This window comes from Chaetodon trifascialis, chromosome 23, assembly GCF_039877785.1.
Source record: "Chaetodon trifascialis isolate fChaTrf1 chromosome 23, fChaTrf1.hap1, whole genome shotgun sequence".
Lineage (NCBI taxonomy): Eukaryota > Metazoa > Chordata > Actinopteri > Chaetodontiformes > Chaetodontidae > Chaetodon > Chaetodon trifascialis.
In genome coordinates, this window is record NC_092078.1 from 4,816,925 (window position 1) to 4,837,424 (window position 20,500).

At 47.6% G+C, this 20,500-nt stretch overlaps 2 protein-coding genes across 5 annotated transcripts; both read left to right on the forward strand.

Moving 5' to 3' along the window:
- The first annotated feature begins 348 nt into the window (after positions 1–348).
- tox4b (TOX high mobility group box family member 4 b) lies at positions 349–9,002 on the forward strand. Of its 4 annotated transcripts, none has more exons than XM_070993561.1 (10): positions 349–449; positions 2,610–2,678; positions 3,601–3,651; positions 5,066–5,353; positions 5,446–5,706; positions 5,802–6,122; positions 6,273–6,353; positions 6,575–7,213; positions 7,305–7,459; positions 7,713–9,002. In XM_070993561.1, the coding sequence occupies exons 1-10, from the start codon at positions 444–446 to the stop codon at positions 7,768–7,770; spliced, it is 1,929 nt and encodes a 642-aa protein (XP_070849662.1). In that variant the 5' UTR covers positions 349–443; the 3' UTR covers positions 7,771–9,002. The 4 variants fall into 4 exon arrangements, with proteins under 4 accessions (XP_070849662.1, XP_070849663.1, XP_070849661.1 ...); XM_070993559.1 differs by lacking the exon at positions 349–449 and adding an exon at positions 1,729–2,445; XM_070993562.1 differs by lacking the exon at positions 3,601–3,651.
- A 719-nt stretch (positions 9,003–9,721) lies between these two features.
- supt16h (SPT16 homolog, facilitates chromatin remodeling subunit) lies at positions 9,722–20,034 on the forward strand. Its single transcript, XM_070993430.1, has 24 exons — positions 9,722–10,151; positions 11,324–11,416; positions 11,649–11,819; positions 12,303–12,455; positions 12,551–12,697; positions 13,088–13,239; positions 13,618–13,790; positions 13,871–13,961; positions 14,045–14,118; positions 14,219–14,331; positions 14,512–14,577; positions 14,774–14,872; positions 15,311–15,426; positions 15,623–15,776; positions 15,896–16,023; positions 16,128–16,390; positions 16,468–16,586; positions 17,310–17,548; positions 17,640–17,715; positions 17,810–17,979; positions 18,090–18,219; positions 18,326–18,452; positions 18,586–18,660; positions 19,127–20,034. The coding sequence occupies exons 1-24, from the start codon at positions 10,086–10,088 to the stop codon at positions 19,222–19,224; spliced, it is 3,093 nt and encodes a 1,030-aa protein (XP_070849531.1). The 5' UTR covers positions 9,722–10,085; the 3' UTR covers positions 19,225–20,034.
- The last annotated feature ends 466 nt before the right edge of the window (positions 20,035–20,500 follow it).

Here is a 20,500-nt window from a genome sequence, read left to right on the forward strand (position 1 = left end):
TAACCAAAGAGAACAAAAGGTGGACTTATTATTGATTAACCTGCTGATCTTTTGATTGGTTGTTAAGCCTTGAAAATGACAGAAAATAGTGAAAATGCCTCCTATAGGTAACATCGACAAATTATGTTGTCTGACCAATAGTCCAAACATATATAATATAATATAATATAATATAATATAATATAATATAATATAATATAATATAATATAATATAATATAATTATGAACATAAGCGGCCACAGTGATAAGGGAGATGTCAAATTAACTGGCTCTTATTTTGGAAGGTTCGCCGACGTACCGTTTTAGCGTGATGAGGTCACTTCCACTTGTACGTACAATCCGGAAACCGTACCTTGTAATATTTGAGGAAATCAATTCTGGGCGAAGTTCACTTGCAAAAGTGGGATAAAAACAAAACAGTAATCAGATTTCGGGGGTGACCATGGAGGTAAGCGTAGTTGGTTTTAGAAACTTGTGACATAATAAAAGAGTCATCTTTGTCTTCATATGTTGATCAACTACAACACACGATTTCTGGTTGTCACAAACACGAGCGCACTACCCGTCTGTCTCTTCTGTCATCCCTTTAAATCGATTAATTTAACTTCACCCATTTACACTTTTTTCAGGCGTTTAATCCTATATACCTGGTTTGTGAGTCAAACTTACTGCTTCGGGTGTTAAGTTTATAATCACACGCTAATATAAAATGTTTAAAGCTAGCGCCCGGCTTTCAAACAGCTTGTTTAGACGTTAAACATTTGCCAATACGTTTTTAAGTTTGTCATTTTGTCCGTAAATTTGTTCTTAAGTAATAACGTTGTGTGTTCCTCCGTTTAGCGAGAGGATTGAATTGGACTGAACCATTTGAAAAGAAGAGGGGTAAGATAAGAAGATAAGCTGCCAGGCGGCCGTAAAAAGCTAATACAATAAGTTTTTATTCGTTAAAACTTTACACACAATCTGTTCGACGATATATATTGTGTCTTCCACAGCTGTACTCCACGTCAGGCACGACATATCTTGCTCAAGGCACAATAATTACTGAAGCAAATGTGACTGATTTGTTGAGAACGTAATGACAAGCGGCTTCCTGTTAAGGCTTTCAAAATAAAATCAAGACTCATAAAATCTGGAAATTAATCGCTATATAAAGTCCTTCTGATATATTGATTAGGGCGAATAATAATACTAAAGTGCATAGAGAAGGGAAATGAGCGAGTCTTTAAAGGTCAAAAGTCCAACACTTAATATACAACTCAACTGTGAGGCCAACACCTGTTAGCTTGAAATGCTTTATGCTCATTTAGTGGAAATGTTCACACTTCATAAATAGGACATTTGGCTCTTCAGTACATGACAAAACACTCGCTGCTTTAGTAATAAAACATAGTGGTATTGTTGTAGCGGGTGGTCCTGGTGTTACTTGTCAGGTCAAAACCTAGTTTTTAGTATTGCCCACTTTTATTGGGGGTGTGAGTGTGTGTGGGTTGGTCCCCTAACAGGTTTATCAGGTCATGGACCTGATACCCATTTTGTGGTGGGATTCGTCAAACGGGAAGTACTGTACTGTTTTCCAATCATTTTGTGTTTTTTCATCTGCATTTAGTAGTAACAAATATCAAGATAGCTTATTTTGAAACCCATATTGCTCAAAATCCGGCGATCACCTCGTGTATCTTGACGCTTTCTGCTTGTCTCATCCGCGATCCGTGGCTCGGGTTCGTTTGAGCAGCCTGGCCCGGGCCAACGCGAAGCAAAGCCAAAAACGGGGGACTCGCTCAGCCTCCCTTCCCTGTCAGACACCTTGAAAACGTTCGCCGTGTGTTTCCGGACCTCTCGGGCAGTGTTAACAGACCGTTAAATGTAGCCGTGTCTGCTAGCCGCGACCATTGACTGGATGTCACGTTCGAGGTCCGACAGACTAACGGGCGCCAGGCTGGCCGTGGAGCGAGGAGCGCTGCAGCCTTGCGTCAAAGCCAGCTAAAGCTAAACCGCGGTAGGACAAGTCAGCATTAAAGACCGGCACCAGCCACGTTACCTCGGTAGCTAGCCAGCCGGCCGGCAAACAGGTTATTTTTGGCACGGTCGCCGGCGTACACATGCTCTGGTGTTAGCTAACGTCAGTCGTGCGTGCTAGCCTCACATCTGTGGAGGAGCTGTCAGTGTCGGCGGATACAAAAGACGTAACGCCGCAGCTCGTCTCGGTTCCCTCAGAAACGACTTTAACTACACGTTTTCAAGCTTTGTTGCGGTAAAGGAAATCTCGGTTAACTGCGTGGCATCTTGAACCGAAGAAGGGCCTCATAGCTAATATATGAGGCCCGGTTGAGAAGATGGATCTGAATTTTTACTCGGATTTAACGGACGGCACCGGGCAGCACGACGGTGACCCAGAGTTCCTGGATCCGCAGTCTTTCAATGGATTTGACTCGGACAACAAGGTGACTCCGTCTCAGTGCTGCTCGTTTGCATGAGCTTTGTGTTTGCATTGACTGAAGGCTGTCAGTGAACGCATCTCAGAGTGTAGATACTGAATAATTGTTGGAGTTTGTTTCCTTTCTGCATCACTGTTGTCAATCGTCTTTTTCCCACCTTGATGTTTCAGTTCCCTGGAGGCAGCGACAACTACCTGACGATATCTGGGTCCGGCCATCCCTTCCTGTCCTCCTCAGAGGTAGGCCTTGACTCCTTGACTTGTGTGCCATTGAATTTCTGCCTGCCAGGTATTTCCCCCTCTGTGGACAGACGTTTTGTCTTCCAGTCACCATGCATTGCAGTCACAGAGCTGATGCTGCTTTCAAAGTCACGTCTGAGTCACAGCGCTGGAGAGTTTCTGACAGGCCTCTCGCCAACATCCGAGCCATGATTACAGCTTTGAAACTTAGATTTTCATTAGTGCTCCATCGCATCCAGCTATGGATCCCCCACGTCAGCCAAAGTCCATTGTCCAAACCCAAATTTTATCCTAAATTTTCTCACATGCTCAACTCTTAAATCATCTCGATGGCGTGATGTGGCTTCAACGTTTGTTTTTCCTGAGAGATAAAAACCCAGAAAGTTGTTGAGCAACACTTGCTGCCGCTCTGAAGATGCTCCCTGGATCTTTCGGGATATTGGAAAAGTTACACCTGCTGCACGATTTAAAGTCGATTTAACCATTTTCCTAAATTGCGACTCTTATTTCCTAATCCAAGGGAACATCAGGGAGATATTCGGAATAAGGTCTCAGCTTGTGGCTGATGTGCAGCAGACTGAATATTCTTTGATCCAGACGTTACAAGAGCTTCTGGAAATAGCTTCAAAGCGCTGATAAGTGTTGTGAAATGACCCTTTCAGTTTCTTCAATCATCTCCAGGTCTTTTATCTCCCAGGACTTTGGACGCTCAGCTCTGTGACTTCAGGGTAATGGTGCGCATTAGAAGCACAAATCAGCATTAACCTCACTGCAGCCACACTGAGGGTGTATGATGTGTGCGTCACACAAAGTCAGGCCTTTGTACTGTGTGTATGAGCCCTTTAATGCCAGTGCCATGAGTGCATATAGACATTTCTAATATACTTCAACGTGCACTTACTGACATACTCACATTTTTTAGTGTGCCACTAAACCCATTGACCTCTTCAACCTCGCTGGATCTGCTGGTGGAGTATGAATTATTTATAAATACTTTATATTTTACACCCCTCCTGCTTAAATCCAGGCAGCCTCTTTTTCAAACAAGGCAGAGGAACCAGACTTTTTAGAGAGAGTCGGTCGGTCTGATGGATTTAATGTGAAGCAGCTGCAGACGCGTGCGCATGGAGGCGCTGCGTTTGAGGCCAGCCTGTTGCATGCAGAAGCTGTCTGGCCATCAGGAACAACAGAAACATTAGACAAGGACGAGCGAAGTGATGACAGAGAGGAGTGAATCAGCTGTAGAGGAATGTTTGTGATAGAAATGTAGGAGCAAAACACAAACACAAGCAGACCCACCGACCCAGACTCTCATGGTGCAGACGCACTGGATCGCTGGTGGGTTGTTTTTGATGAGGAGGGGGATATCTGGCCACGCGGTGCATGACAGCAGTCTAACATCACCCACCAGCCGGAGCTTTCAGTGGTCCGGTGCGTCTGAATTCTGTGTGTTTGCACTGTTATGCCTCATTGTTGCCTGTCTGTTTTTGTTTTTCATTGGCAAAAGTTGTGGGTACGACCTGATACGTGGTACTGGTTTTTTGGTAACGCCTCAGCTGAGGTTCCAGAATCGGTGGAGCAGAAGCACTGCAGACCACTGATTGGTCAGAGAGAAGCATCACATGCGTGTTTTTGGCGGGCTTTTGTCTCGCTGCCTGTGGCTGCGAGCGATGACGTGCTTTGACAGTTTCAAGCTGCTTTTTGGGGCCTGTAGCACAAATCAACACGCTCTTGCCCTCTTTGAGCCGCCTCGCCTCACCAAGCCATCCGCGATCCTTGGTATCGTGAAGCCTGTTCATCAGCTGGCTTCAGTCACTCGGGTTTTCCTGTCCAGCTGTGAGCGTGTTCGCGTGAAAGATGCTAATTAGGAGCACATGCGGCGCCGTCAGAGCCATGAATGGAAGGATGAATACAACACGAGATAAATTGGTCGTCCCTGCTTTAGTGTAAACTGGGCACTTTTTCTCTGTTTTTTTTCCCAGTGATCTGATTGGTCAGTAGTTGGGCTGCTAACCTGCTAACTGTGAAAAGTGAGCCATGAAACCCGAGTTAAGCTCAGAGATCGCTCGCTAACCCGCTAACCCGCTAACCCCGCTTTGGGACGCAGCCCCCCGAACACTGAAAACAGTTTTCCACACCTGACTCGACCCCTTTGGAGCATTTTAATACTTTTTAGGATTTAAAAAAATGACTCTTCTGAGGTTTCAAAATAAAGCTGTAATCACTGATTCACTTCCTTGTGGCTCTCTTTCCTTCCTTTCCATATTGTTTACTCCTCTCCACCCCGATTTCTGACAAACTTGTTTTCTTTTGTCCTCCTCCATCCTTTTATTCCTTCTTTTCTGCTCTTCTTTTTCCTCTCTTTTCCGTCTCCATCTGCTCTCCAGACGTTCCACACTCCCAGCCTCGGCGATGAGGAGTTCGAGATCCCTCCCATCTCTCTGGATCCAGACTCGGCGCTCACCGTGTCCGATGTGGTGTCCCATTTCGGGGAGCTGTCGGACACGGGCCCCTCCGACAGCGTGGTGGTGCCCGGGAACGCCGTGGTGGAAGGGGACGACCCCTCGTTCGCCTCCACTTTCGTCAACGCCCCCTCGCAGGGGCTGGAGCACCTGAGTCTGGGCGTCATCAACCAATCAGGAGGAAGTGCTCTGTTGGGGTCGTCTCTGGGAATGGTGAGGACTGCGGGACGTTTTGTCTCAAGTTATCTCCGGATCTGATGTCCTTCACTCACCTTCTCTGCCCCCGTCTTCTTTCTGTTCCCCAGGACCTCGGCCATCCCATTGGCTCTCAGTTCAGCAGCTCGTCCCCGGTCACCATCGACGTCCCGCTGGGTGACATGAGCCAGGGCCTGCTGGGGTCCAACCAGCTGACCACCATCGACCAGTCGGAGCTCAGCGCGCAACTGGGGCTCGGCTTGGGAGGCGGGAACATTCTGCAACGCCCCCAGTCACCCGAACACCCGCTGTCAGCCACGGCGTCGCCCACCAGCTCGCTCCAGGACGACGACATGGACGACTTCAGGAGGGTGAGTCTGCGCTCTCCTCGCTGGTTTGAAGCAGGAAGTGCAGGTTGCAAGGAATATCTGATGTCTTTAGTCTTACTCTGCTCCCGTCCAATCAGAGCGTCCTGGTGGAATCTCCGGTGTCCCTGGCCGTCTCTCCCGGCGTCATCTCCCTGGATCCCTCCCTGTCCGAATCCCCGCTCTCGGCCCCCGCGTCCAGCATCTCTCCGGCTGTTGGACGGAAAGGAGGAGCCGGAGGAGGGAAGAAGGGGAAGAAGAAGAAAGACCCCAACGAGCCTCAGAAGCCCGTGTCGGCCTACGCTCTGTTCTTCAGGGACACACAGGCAGCTATTAAGGGACAAAATCCCAACGCGACGTTCGGGGAAGTTTCCAAGATCGTGGCGTCCATGTGGGACAGTCTGGGGGAGGAGCAGAAACAGGTGAGACGAGGACAGAGGAGAGTCTTTCCTGCAGTCAGGGAGTTTCCAGTTTGTGAACTGGTGTTTGTTTACTGTGCCTGACTGACGGTGTCCTCCATCAGTCAGCTGTATGAAAGCAGACTTCAGCGCTTCATTTCTGCCTGTTTTCAGGTTTACAAGAGGAAAAACGAAGCTGCCAAGAAGGATTATTTGAAGGCGCTGGCAGAGTACAGAGCCGGCCACATTTCTCAGGTGAGAGCCTCCGATTGATGAGACGTCCTCGGTTTGTAAAAGCTGACCGCTGCACAGCGGCAGCGCAATTGGTTGGAAATAGCTTCATTACTGGGCTGTGATTGGCCGTCACCAGCTGCACCAGGCAAACATCGATGACACATCATCAGTTAGCGTATTTATATTCTATGTAACCGTTTCTTCTTCTGTGTCTTTATTGTGTCCAAACGTGCTCTTTTTAGGCTCCTATTGAAGTCATGGACACCGCCCCGTCACCCCCGCCTCCACCCCCGGCTCCTGCTGTCACAGCCACGCTCACCGCCACCGCAGCCTCTCGCTCCACCAGGTCGCAGCATTACAACCCCGAGGAAAACACCATCACCAACATCTGCACCTCCAACATCATCCTGGACCTGCCTCAGGTCACCACGCGCTCCCGCACCGGCGCCATCAAGCCGCAGCCTCCGCCCGCCACCGCCTCCCCGAACCCACCCACCGTCACAAAGATCATCATCAAGCAGACGCCGCTGCCTTCTGGTGGTGTGTCTGTCACGGCGACGGCTGCCTCCTCGCCGCGCCAGCCGCCGCCGCTTCAGCAGATGCAGAGCACCCCTCCTCCGCCTCGGCTGCAGCAGATGGTGCACGCCCAGGCCCCCCCACCGCTGCAGGCCAAACCGCGAGGTGCCGCCACCGCTCCACCTCCGCTGCAGATCAAGGTTGTCCCTTCGTCCCGGCAGTCGGACTCGAGCGCGCCTATCATCGTGACGTCAGGCGGCGAGACGCCCACGTCGGTGTCCTCCTCCTCCGGTCTGACGGTGGAGGTGGGACAGTCGGCCGACGTGGTGACAGGTGGAGAGGAAGTGGCTGAGGGAGAGGAAGGGGTAAACTCACGCTGCTCGCTCAGTGTTTGTTGCATATTTTAACCTGCTGACATTTGATGAATACCTTGAAACGGAAATGTTTGTCTCTCAGATGGAGGTCGAGGTGAACGTCGCCCCTGTCCCGAGTGTGACCCCCGCCGCCAGCCCCAACATATGCGTACGTGCCGGCTGCACCAACCCGGCCGTGGAGAGCAAAGACTGGGACAAGGAGTACTGTAGCAACGAGTGTGTCGCCACACACTGCAGGTGTGTACAAAAGCCAGGAAAAAGCCTGGGCCCTGGAGAGTGTTTTAAGTATTTTAACTACCTGCAGATATATTTTTTAGATCATCAGTAATAAGAGCAAAACAAAGAGTCAAAACAAGGATCTCACATGAAGAGAATGAACAAAGTTACTGCAGAGCTGGACTGAAGTGCGTCTTGTCCAGACCCCACATGTCACAAATGGCCTAAAACAGAGTGAAAATGATCTTTTTCTTCCTTCTTTCCTCCTCCACAGGGACGTGTTCATGGCCTGGTGTGCCATCCGAGGGCAGAACTCCACCACCGTCACATAGGACCCGTCTGACGGAGGAGGAGGAGGAGGAGGAGGAAGAGGGGGCTCCACAGAGAGAAAAGGACAAAGGATAAACACACGAAATGCAAGCGAACAGAGGAATGAATGACTGAATGATCAGGCTCAGGTATCACAGTGTGTTTCATCACGTCATCTCGATGGCAAGAACAAAGACGAGACGGGCGCAGGAAAGCGTTTGAAGGCGGGTACGGTTTGTTGTTCTGTGATCGACATCACGGCTCTGCGGCAGAATAAAACTGAAACCCTGCGGCGGGAGTGACGGCCAGCAGTGAGGACGGATGGATGAAACACAGAAGAAGAAACTAAAGACTTTGCTCTTGGTCATCTATTGTCAATCTGAAATACGGACGTGATAAAAGAACATTTTATATGGACTCATGATGTTTTTAATTGTTTTGAAAAGAGAAAAAAAGCGCAGGAAGGAAATCATGATCCTGCAGACGAATTCAGTTCATTTCAGAAATCCCACTTTCTATGTGTCTGCTCTTCCCTTTACTGTTACGCTGAGGATGATCGATCGAATGGAATCAGAGAAGTGGTTTGTACTCAGTTGTTTTTCCCAAAAAGTGCAGGCGCTTTGGCGTTTAGGGCCCCCGCAGGGACTTTAGAGATTTAATGTGCAAACGAGCAACAACTGGGCAAAGCACAAACAGTCTTAAAGGTCGTATGAAGTCACGCAGGAGGTTAAAATGTGTGTGAGAAGCCATTTTTAGTCAAGGCGGCAGTGAATCTGCCACCAGCCAAATGTCGTTTGTCAAGGGGGAAAGAAACATCAGGCAAAGGATTTAACTTCAAACGTTCAAAACAGGTGCTAAAATTCAGGAAAAGAAATGGCTCTAGTGTTCTGTTCTCCTCTCCTGCTGAAATCCTGGTAACATAAGAGCTTTTTAAATACGTGGTACTTTCTTTTTCTAATGAGCGTTTATGGTGAAATTTGGTGTTTGAGGGAATGTATTGGAATGAAATAAACACACCAGCTCTGACAGCACTACTGTAAGGGGAAAGGGAAAACAGTAAACAGCTTTACTTTTTAACATCAGTGTTACGTTTAACAAATTGCTTTCAGGTCTGTTGGAAAAATCAAAGGCGGCTTCCAAAAAAAAGAAAAACTGTTCCCAGTCAGATGAAACGATGCAGTGGTCGAACTGGTTTATTGTAGATATCCTGGAAATGTTTTTAATGGTGAAATAAAATATTTTATGTTTTATTATACATTTGGTGATGCACATTTTGGCCTCATAGTTTACAGCTGAAGAGATATTTATTTGATTAATCTCAGATGATGATTCCATTTATTTCTTTTTTCCTTATTTCAGAACAGGAAGAGAACAAATCACACTAATATGTATATATGTATTATAATTTTTGTTTGTAAATTTGCATTTATGAATGCATTTAGTGAGATTAGAAATAGTTTGAAATTTAAATGTTAGTGTCTGAGATGCCAAATGGTAAAAAATATAATGATATAACAATAATAATATAAAATGTCCATCAGTGAAAACCTGTAAAAACATAAAAGTTATTCCGGAGAAAGTGTCACTGAAAGGCAGAAAAACGCGAGTTTCACACGGGTGATCTCATTGCTGCAGTTTCTATCGCGAGATTGACGTCAGTCCAAGCGTTTGATGACGGTGGCGGGAAAACCCACCATGGCGGGAAAAGGCAGAGTGTTCGACATAAGACAGGGGGCGCTGTTCCGCGGTGCAGCGCTATAAATCCACTAAAATGCGCCACAAGCCATCAAATAAAATTAGCTATAAAGTAACAAAAAAAGGAAAACAGGAAGTCACCAAACATTAAACCGCTGATTTATTTCTCTTTTCCGTCAAACATTTTTATTGCCGTCGAGTAAGAAGGTTGTGTTGGGCACCAATGGTTTTAAATAACGTTTGTTTATTATAAAAGCTGTATGTGAAGACACGGAGGGGGAGGGAGAGGAAAAAGAAGCACAGGAGGAAGGAAAGGAGGGGGGGTGCTCAGGACTTAATTATAACAGATTGGTGTGTGCGTGGTTGTGAGTGTGGCCAAATTACATTACATTTTAAAAATTTAGCGTATTTTAGTCGAGCAATTGTTTATTGGGATCATTGCGTGGTTTGTTTTTACATGACTCCTCAGTGGAAAAGGTCTCTGTGGTGACATAAGGGAGGCAGCAGCATCTCGTAGTGGTTTGTAGATCCCAGCAGGCGTGGAAAGAAAAGTGCGTTATTGTTAGTTGACACTGATCATCATCATCTTCCGGCCTGCTGAGAAGCGAAGCCGGGAGCTGGAGTTTGCATCGCAGGACTCACCATGGCGGTAAACCTGGACAAGGAAGCGTACTACCGCCGGATCAAGAGATTATACAGCAACTGGAAGGTAAAATTTGGGGGATTTGCAGCACGTTTTGGAGTTTACGGGAGCACTGTAGCGTATTTTAACGCGGAGAAAGTGGGCTGCTGGAAGATGCCAGCCGCGGAGTTAGCCGCGTTTTTCTGCCGAGCGAGTTGGCTCTGTTGTCGGCGTGAGCGGTGATGTGTCCATGCCTGCTTCCAGCGCCGACAACGAGGCGGAGGATAGGCCTCAGTCTGCACGATATGGCTGCTGCTGTTGCTCTGAAACTCTTTTCCAGCTGGACTTGTTTGGTCCACTCGTATGTATCACTAGTAGGCTATACCGCATCTAACAAACAAGCTAGCTAACTCCCGTTAGCGCACCAGCCATCCCATTCACCACGTTAGCTAGCCTGCTAGCTAGTAAGTTTGCTACTCAGCTAACTTACTAGCCAAGTAGCTGAGCGTGTAGTGGACCAGCGTCTGCTAATTTGACTAAAAAAGTCGTCTTAAAAGTGATCACAGAAGCGTATTTTACCACGTATGTATGCTTGACATTTGCCTGCCAAGCTGTTAAACGTTACTGTCAGTTTGCACTTGTAACGTTCGCAATATGCTAATCTTAGCTTGCTAATTAGCATCAGAATAACGCAAGCATCCCAGTGACATGTGCAGGATGCCCGCAGCTTCTGGAAATTACTTCCTATAAAGTCTTACGTTTTTCAGAGTGCTTTGCATGTCCTCGTGGCAAGTTTTTATGTGTTAAATCATTATCAGAAGTTTTATTTTGGTGTCGCTTGGTGAGTTTTTCCCTCATGCTGTTGCAGCCCAGTCACTCAGCAGCCCGAGAAATGGTTCCCACTAACGGTAAAGCAGCGTTAACTGCTGCGAAAGACCGCTTCATGTGCGTTTTAACTGACATTAAAAGACTTTAAAACAGCTTTTAGACTGGCAGCCTCCCCCTACGTGCTGCCAGGTGATACAGCAGCAGGTGCTGATGTGGCTGAAGCCGTGAGTGTTACACATCAACTTTTCTGTGATGCTAACAAAACTAGCTGCCTGTCTTCACTCAGCAGGTTTAAGCATGCAGCAACTGAGACCAGCACTCTTTGTCTAACTACCAGAATCTTCCTGAAGAGGAGCACCTCAGCCTGGTGTAATTTGTTCTCTCGTGCATAAACAGTAAATTGTGCGTGCTTGTTTTTCTGTGCTTTCCAGAAAGGAGAAGATGAGTTTGGCAGAGTCGATGCCATTGTGGTGTCTGTGGGAGTGGACGAGGAAATCGTGTATGCCAAATCCACAGCCATACAGGTGAGGCCACATCCGAGCTGCAGCGGCATGGAGGGATGACTGAGGATGCCCAAGCACAGGCTGATTGAACAGCACTTAATGATCAATGCACAGATAACTGACTGGCATTTATTTTGCAAGCAGCATGACTCCATTGCTTTCACAACTGAACATCTGTGGAGGTGCTCAGGATGAATTATTCACTGTTTTGGTTGAATTCACCTCTTTGTTTTCCCCCTTACTTTTCTTGCAGACATGGCTGTTTGGCTACGAGTTGACAGACACCATCATGGTGTTTTGCGACACCAAAATCATCTTCCTCGCCAGCAAGAAGAAGGTGGATTTCCTCAAGCAGGTGGCTGTAACAAAAGGCAACGAGAACGCCAACGGTGTGCCGCCCATCACTCTGCTCACCAGAGAAAAGGTAAGCGGTGTAGAGACAGACGTGATGGCTGAATGCACCGCTACAATCATCTGTAATATTATAGTTATCCTGTAGTGTTGAAGGTAACATCAGGCTTCACTTTAACACAATGTAATTAATAAATACAGAGATAAACTTTCCAGAATTGTTATGTATTATTAAAATAATTATCATGCACCTGCACTTTGGTGAAAAATTAAATTAATTACCATTAAAGTGTAATCCTTTTACACGCAGCATTACATTGTTGTCAATAAAGTTGAAAAAAATCTGCATGGTGGGTATGAATGACCATTATTTAATCTGATTATGTAGCCAGTTTAGTGTTAGCATCCTCAGCTACCAGCTCCAGTTCAGGTGTGCATATCTTGCGTGGCATTGTTAGTAACGGCCTCCATTTCCCATCATGCACTTGGCACGCTATACTGAGCTGTTAAATGTTCCAGAATTAAACGCAGATTTCTCGTCTTTGCTGTCTCTCAGAATGAAAGCAACAAGGCCAATTTTGACAAGATGATCGAGGCGATCAGAGGCAGCCGAGAAGGCAAAACGGTGGGCGTGTTCAGCAAGGACAAGTTCCCCGGAGAGTACATGAAGAGCTGGAACGACACCATCACCGCCGAGGGCCTGGAGAAAGTAAGACGCAACCCAGAGTTTTTAAGATCGGAAAGCTGGAATGAAGAGCAGGCGTCTTGTAACACCCGTCCCTTTGCATTGCGTCCCGCCCGCAGGTGGACATCAGCGCCGTGGTCGCGTACACGATGGCGGTGAAGGAAGACGGAGAGCTGGGCCTGATGAAGAAGGCAGCGGCCATCACCAGCGAGGTTTACTCCAAGTTCTTCAAGGAGCGCGTCATGGAGATCGTTGACGCAGACGAGGTGGGACGTGGATTCATGTCTTTATGGCCTGATCTGCCTCTCGTCTGTGCTGCCGCTGCACCGCCCTTTGGGCTGAAAGTTGCGCAGCTGGTCACCTTCACACTGTTTGATCACTTTTTTGCTGCATTTAGTTTGATCATTTAGACGTAAACATGAGCAACCGGCGTTGGAAAAACAGTCCACGTCAGCCTCAACAGCAGTTACCTGTACCTTAAATGATCCATTTCACTTCACATGCTTGACATAAAACATGCATCCTCGTTCTTGCGGGACTACAAGGTTAACAGCGGGTTAGCCATCTTGGAATGAGTTGTGCGAGTTAGGATAACGGGAGGATTTCCTGTTTTTAATGCTGACCTGTCCCCGACTCGTTCCTCCTCCGCCCAACAGAAAGTGCGTCACAGCAAGCTGGCGGAGTCGGTGGAGAAGGCCATCGAGGAGAAGAAGTACCTGGGCGGTGCGGATCCCTCCACGGTGGAGATGTGTTACCCTCCCATCATCCAGAGCGGAGGGAACTACAACCTCAAGTTCAGCGTCGTCAGGTAGCGGATGTCCGTTCAAACATGTTCATCTTATTATTACTTTAGTCGAAAAGCATAAAAGTTTCACGCTGAATGTGGAACTGGTTCATTTTTGGTACTTTTTGGAGCATCCACTAATTGCTTAATCAAATAATAGCCGTTTCAGCTTTAAAAAGCTTGGTGCAAAGTTTTCTGAAAAGCTGCAAAAACAATTTGGAGAAACGTGATTTAGATAAGATCGATGCTGCTGTCATATCTGTCCACTGAATATGAAGCTGCAGCCACAATGTGGAGAGCTTAGCATAAAGACATGAAGCATCAAAGAGACAAGTCTCAGACAATCCTACTTTTTTTACTGTGATCATCACTGTCACTGACGCTCTTCCCTTTCCGTCCCAGCGATAAGAACCACATGCACTTCGGCGCCATCACATGCGCCATGGGGATCCGCTACAAGTCGTACTGCTCGAACCTGGTGCGCACCCTCATGGTGGACCCCCCTCAGGAGATGCAGGACAACTACAACTTCCTGCTGCAGGTGGAAGAGGAGCTGCTCAAACAGCTCAAACACGGTGGGTTCAGGAGCACGCCGGGAGCGTGGGAGCATCGGGCGCTTGTCAGGGTTCCTAAACGTGTCCTCTGTCCTCCACAGGCGTAAAAATCAGCGACGCCTACAGCACTGTCCTGGAGTACGTGAAGAAAGAGAAGGCTGACCTCGTAGCCAAGCTGACCAAAAACCTCGGGTAAATGTACACAAGTGCCATCTGTTTCTTTTACTCCATGATGCTTTTACACACGCCTCATATGTTTCATTTTTCTTTTGTAGCTTTGCGATGGGGATCGAGTTCAGAGAAGGCTCCTTGGTTCTGAACGCCAAAAACCAGTACAAACTGAAAAAAGGTGAGGATTTCTCTGCGTTTGTTACAGTACTGGTGATAATTAGTGCTCCTAAATACATGCGTCATAGAGAATAACCACAGCTTGTGTGCGCCTCCTCCAGGCATGGTGCTCAGTATCAGTTTGGGCTTCTCTGACCTCGTCAATAAAGACGGCAAGAAGGACGAGCAGAAGAAGTACGCCTTGTTCATCGGTGACACAGTACAGATCAACGAGGTAAGACGCCGTCCCCCTGCTGAAGACGCCGCACAGCTAAGACACTTGAACGCTCACATGTGCAGAGATTCAAACCAGAATTTTCATTTTGCATATTCTCCATCACATGATGTGATCGATGCTGCAGAAAGAAGCGCCGACCTTTGACATTTATTCCAACCTGAAATGTTTGTGTAACAGGAAGAAGCTGCCACGATACTCACACCGGTCAAGAAAAAGATCAAAAATGTGGGAATCTTCTTGAAGGTAGGCGTCTCTGCTCTTAAGTCATTTTACAACCCTTAAACAGCCGTTCACATGTCGATTCTTATGCCCGCTCAGCGAGGAGAGCACAGAAGAAGAATCATCCGCCGCCGTGCGCCACCACGTTTAGCGTTTCAGCATCAGCTCTCGCGGTCAACACGGCTCTTTTTTAACCTTTCTCGTCTTCGTTTTTTCCCAGAACGACGACGAGGAGGATGACGAGGAGGAAGGGGACGACGCCGAGGAGCTGCTGGGGAAGGGAGCTCGCAGCGCCGCCCTGCTGGCCGACAGAACCAGAGTGAGTGTGTGCGGACGTGTGTGAGTGCGTGTGTGTGTGTGGGGTTAAATACGTGACTGGTGATCAGTGTTAATTTGCCACCTTCACAGAGTGTTAATAACTAAGAGTGTGAATGTTTTTGTGCTCTACCAGCTACTTGGGAAGGTAAGTATTCACCGTTTCTTCTAAAATCTCATCGGCTGAACTGGTTCAGTTGTGAAAATCCACTTGCTGATGGGAAAACGTTGTCGTCCTTTTTTTTTTTTAATATTTCAGTGATTTTTTTTTTTTTTCGTGAGTGTTTTTAGTTGCTTTTGTTCTTTGGACCATCCACAGCCACGTGACACTCATCCATGTTCTGCATGTGTTTAACCCCCCCTCCCCGCCCACCACATTCTGTGTTTCCTCCGCTCTGGTGTGTCTGTGCGATCACTCAGTTGTGTCTTTTGTCGATCTCAGAACGAGATGACGGCGGAGGAGAAGAGGCGGGCCCACCAGAAGGAGCTGGCCAATCACCTGAACGAGGAAGCCCGGCGTCGTCTGACGGAGCAGAAAGGAGAGCAGCAGATTCAGAAGTGAGTGGAAACGCTGCCGGCGGGGAAAGACGCGTTCCTGTCTGTAATCCTGCTCCAGATTCAACTCAGTTTTCCTGAATTGTAAATGATTTAACGAGCGCCCGACTGTCTCTGGCTACAAAGTCGTGGATTCACACATGTGGTTAAATTTGTGCTCGTTAATTGAGTCCACCCTCCTTTTTTTTTTCCCCCTCAGGGCCAGAAAATCCAACGTGTCCTATAAGAACGTCTCTCAGATGCCCAGAGAAAAGGACATCAGAGACATGAAGATCTTCATCGACAAGAAGTACGAGACCGTCGTCATGCCCGTTTTCGGGATCGCCACACCGTTCCACATCGCCACCATCAAGGTACGCCGAGGTCTACTCGACTGCCCACCATCTTTAAAATCATGATTTGTTGGTTTATTACTGGCTCGTCTCTTCACGTTGACTGATATTTTTGGCCTTTCTTGCCTCCACCTGGCTAGAACATCAGCATGTCTGTAGAAGGAGACTACACCTACCTGAGGATCAACTTCTACGTCCCTGGAAGCTATCTGGGACGGCAGGAGGGAAACATCTTCCCCAACCCCGACGCCACGTTCGTTAAAGAAATGTGAGTCTTAACGAATCCTGGCGTGATCAGTGAGTCTTTATGTTAAAGCTCGTTTTTTCCCTCTTCCTCCTCACTCACGATCATACCCTCTGAACCTCCATCAGCACGTACCGAGCATCCAACCTGAAAGCCCCCGGCGACACGTCGGTGCCCTCCACCAACCTGCAGAACGCCTTCCGCATCATCAAGGAGGTACAGAAGCGCTACAAGACGCGAGAGGCCGAGGAGAAGGAGAAGGAGGGCATCGTCAAGCAAGACTCGCTGGTCATCAACCTCAACCGCAGCAACCCCAAGCTGAAAGACCTCTACATCAGACCCAACATCGCACAGAAGAGGATGCAGGGCTCGCTGGAGGCACATACTAATGGTGAGAAGGCGGGAATGAAGTCTTTGCTGCGATGGATTCGAGTGTGACGCCTAAACCTCGCTGCTGGTTTTTCACAGGTTTCCGCTTCACATCAGTCCGCGGCGATAAAGTGGACATTCTTTACAACAACATCAAACACGCCATCTTCCAGCCGTGTGACGGGGAGATGATCATCGTCCTGCACTTCCACCTCAAGGTGCGCTTTTTTGGAAATTTGCTTCTTTGAGCCGGGTGAGAAGGTCGTACCTCTGTGCTGAACGTGAAGCTGCAGCTGGTTAGCTTAGCTTAGCACAAAGACTCGAAATGGCTAGCTTAAAAAATAAATACATAAATCAGACCAGCTCTTCTAAAGCTCATTAATTAACACTTTTAATTAATCTGGTTTGTTTCATTTGTAAACCTTTGAACAGAGCCAGGCTAGCACTTTCCCTGTGTTTCCAGTCTTTATGCTAAGCTAAGCTAAGCTAACTGGCTGCAGGCTTCATATTGTACAGGCAGATATGAGACCGGTCCAAATTTTTTCATCTAAAACTCTGCAAGAAGGTGAATAAACACATTTCCCAAAATGTTAAACTACTCCTTTCCGCAACTAGCTTGAAATACTTTTTTTTTTTCCCCTCAAATGTATGTTTACATTTTTCAACGCTGCCACTAATTTATCAAGAAGTTGTTCAGAAGCTTCATCAAGCTCCAGTCAAAATCCATTTATTTTATGCTGCTTATTCAAGTCACTGCCTCGTCCGTACTTGTCCGTCATACTTTTAATATGTTGGTCAGTGCGATCATCAAACGGGTATTAAATTGTATTGTAATGGTATTAAAAAGATAAGTTTAACACTGAGCCTTGTTTAAGGAAAATCTAGCTGTCAGTTATAACTTCAGCCAATGTTTCATTTCCTCCTTCGCTCTTTCCTCCCAGAACGCCATCATGTTCGGTAAGCGGCGCCACACGGATGTCCAGTTCTACACCGAGGTCGGAGAGATCACCACAGACTTGGGCAAACACCAACACATGCACGACCGGGACGACCTGTACGCCGAGCAGATGGAGCGCGAGATGAGGCACAAGCTCAAGTCGGCCTTCAAGAACTTCATCGAGAAGGTGGAGACGCTGACTAAAGAGGAGCTGGAGTTCGAGGTGCCCTTCAGAGACCTGGGGTGAGCAGATCCCGCCGCGCTTCGTGCCAGTGAGATCCAGCCTGGGAAGCTCTACGAGCAGGTGGACTGACTGTTGTGGCTTTGTTTACAGGTTCCAGGGCGCCCCCTACAGGAGCACCTGCCTGCTACAACCCACGTCCAGTTCTCTCGTCAATGTTACTGAGTGGGTGAGTGAACCCGCAGAGCCAATCAGTCTCTCTCCACGTCCTCGACTTTGTATTCGTGTGGGCCCTGAACGTTTCTTTTGTCTTTTGTCTGCAGCCGCCGTTTGTTGTGACACTGGACGAGGTGGAGTTGGTCCACTTCGAGCGCGTCCAGTTCCACCTGAAGAACTTCGATGTCGTCATCGTCTACAAGGACTACAACAAGAAGGTCACCATGATCAACGCCGTGCCCGTCAACTCCCTCGACCCCATCAAGGAGTGGCTGAAGTAAGAAAATCAGCTTCCTGATGTTACGTGGATTCAGAGTCTGAGGTCAAAGTGCGTCTTTATAAATAACACCGCGCTGGTTTCTAAAAATGCTCTGTTTCTTCTCCCAGCTCGTGTGACATCAAGTACACAGAGGGAGTCCAGTCCCTGAACTGGACCAAGATCATGAAGACCATCGTCGACGATCCCGAGGGCTTCTTCGAGCAGGGGGGCTGGTCTTTCTTGGACCCGGAGAGCGAGGCACGTTCAGCAAAGGGGACCCAGTTTTTCCTCTCGATGTTCTCGCTGAAGAAGACGTTCCTCTCAGCCGTAACTTGAACAATCAGCTGTCCTGTTTTTGTCTCAGGGAAGTGGCGCCGAGGAGGATTCGGAGTCTGAAATGGAGGACGAAACGTTCAACCCGTCTGCAGATGAAGAGGAGGAGGAGGAGGAGGACAGTGATGAGGACTACGACTCAGAGACGGAGGACTCTGGTAGGATTTTAGCCTTTTTTTGAGCTTTTTTCAGTGCTGTTTGAAGTCACATTTCCAGCATTAATTTGAGTGTGTCCAGCTTCTCCTCTCGTGCACACACTGTCCTCACGGTCTGTCTTGCTGTGTTTGGTAGATTACAGCGCATCGGTGGGCAGCGAGGAAGAGAGCGGCAAGGACTGGGACGAGCTGGAGGAGGAGGCGAGGAAAGGTTGGTATCTGGAGCTGGTGCACATGCAGAGGAGGAGCAGTTAGTTTTGCAGCAGAAGTAATGCTTTATGTTTAAATAGCGCCGCAACCTACCAAAATAATAGGAACACCGTGCGAATGGAAGTCAAATTTCAGCTGTAATGAGGTCCACATGTAAGTTCTGTGGTCCTGATGTCGACTTGAAAGGCTTTCAGGACAGGGTGTGCTTGAAACACATGCCAGCTGGAACACACTTAACCTGCACTTGTTGCACACTTCACAGCTTCGTGTATCCCAGAATTCACTGGGGTCTGCTGCACCTTACCAACGAGCCGACCTAAACTTTACTTCCTGCTTCATATCGTCTGTGTGGTTTCAGCAGATTTTATTATATTCTGCAAATGCATCCTGTGAGGCAGAACATGGAGTGCATCAAGTCGTCAGTTCTGTTTGCTAAAAGGTTCATTTCCTGTGCTGTCGCCCTCTAGCTGACAGAGAGAGTCACTACGAGGACGAGGACACCTCCTCCAAGAAGAGAAAGGTCCGGTCAGTAGCCCCGCCCAGCAAGAAGAAGCGACGGTCCTAAATGTCTCACACACACACACGCACACACACATGCACACATACACACACTGCCGAACCTAGTTGACCCTTGACCTTTCCTTCTACCCCAACTGGCTCTTTTGACTCGTGTCACACGAACACAAACACACATACACTGTATATAGATGTAGAAGCCCCTTATTTTGGTGTTGGTCAGTGAAGTGTCATGTTGAATGCTAAGAAAGAACCAGCAGGATGGACACACACGCACACACACACACACACACACGCACACACACGCACGCACACGCACACACACACTTCATTCATTAGCTGTTTTTCCTCTTTTCCTTCCTCATTCTCTTCTGTTTCCACCTCCATCCATCCATCAGGGTTTCACGTTTGTGTCTGTGTGTGTGTGCATGTGTGTTTAGATGAGGTTTTTATTGCAAGCATTGTTTATTTTCTGTTAAAAAAAAAAAAGTTTCTTAACTAATGGATAATAAAAGTCTTGACACGTGCTCTGCCAAGAGTTTTATATAAAACCTTCTGATTGACGCCGATCGTCTGTCCTCCACCTCCTCATCTGCGTTTCTCTTTCCCCTCATGTTCTCCTTGTTTGTTCAATTGTGCTAATAAGATGGAGCGTTTGTCTTTTTTGAGGGGGGGGCAGATACATTTTCTGACGATTTCTTTTTTTAAAATGGGGTTTGTAAATGCACACACACACACGAACACACCTCTCCTCTCTGTTCCCTTTTTTTGTTCATTCTGAGTAGATACGTTGTTGTATTGTTAATTCTGAAAATCCTGTTTTTGTAATAAAATTAAAAGGAACTGTAGTTTGTTTTGAGTGGTCTCTTCTTTCTCAGAGCTGGAACGCTCTTCTGTCGGCACACTCCTACGTCGTCACGCCGTTTTCAGTTAAACTTGTGTTCACTTAAAGCTCCTGAGACTTTAGGAGCTGCCGGCAGCGCAGACGGTGAAAATCGACGGACGTGGCTGGGACACGTTTCAATTGCAGACCGCTCTGCAACCAGCTGTGTTCGAACGTGCATAGAGCGTATCATGTTTCTGCTATGACCTGGGAGCAACAGGCTTTTCCTAAATTTGCAATCCTTTGCAAGTCAGGAGTCGATCGTTCCGAGTCGGTATAGGCTGGATTGCAGCGTGAGTCCTTATGAATTGTCCTCCACACCGCTTCTTGACCTCATGATGATTCCCATGGAGGTCAAAAGTGTTGAGGAAAAGACTGATGATCTCATCTGATAATGAAACTAATGGGGTGGTTTTGGAAAAAATCCTTTAATTAACGTGTT

What these genes read in the sequence shown, in the direction of transcription:
- supt16h (XM_070993430.1), top strand. Translation starts at nt 10,086, where the DNA reads ATGGCGGTAAACCTGGACAAGGAAGCGTACTACCGCCGGATCAAGAGA. An exon ending in GATTATACAGCAACTGGAAG is followed by an intron (nt 10,152 to 11,323) that starts GTAAAATTTGGG and finishes TGTGCTTTCCAG; the next exon opens with AAAGGAGAAGATGAGTTTGG. An exon ending in TCTTGGACCCGGAGAGCGAG is followed by an intron (nt 18,220 to 18,325) that starts GCACGTTCAGCA and finishes TTTTTGTCTCAG; the next exon opens with GGAAGTGGCGCCGAGGAGGA.
- tox4b (XM_070993559.1), top strand. Translation starts at nt 2,338, where the DNA reads ATGGATCTGAATTTTTACTCGGATTTAACGGACGGCACCGGGCAGCAC. An exon ending in CCTTCCTGTCCTCCTCAGAG is followed by an intron (nt 2,679 to 3,600) that starts GTAGGCCTTGAC and finishes CACATTTTTTAG; the next exon opens with TGTGCCACTAAACCCATTGA. An exon ending in TGTGTCGCCACACACTGCAG is followed by an intron (nt 7,460 to 7,712) that starts GTGTGTACAAAA and finishes CCTCCTCCACAG; the next exon opens with GGACGTGTTCATGGCCTGGT.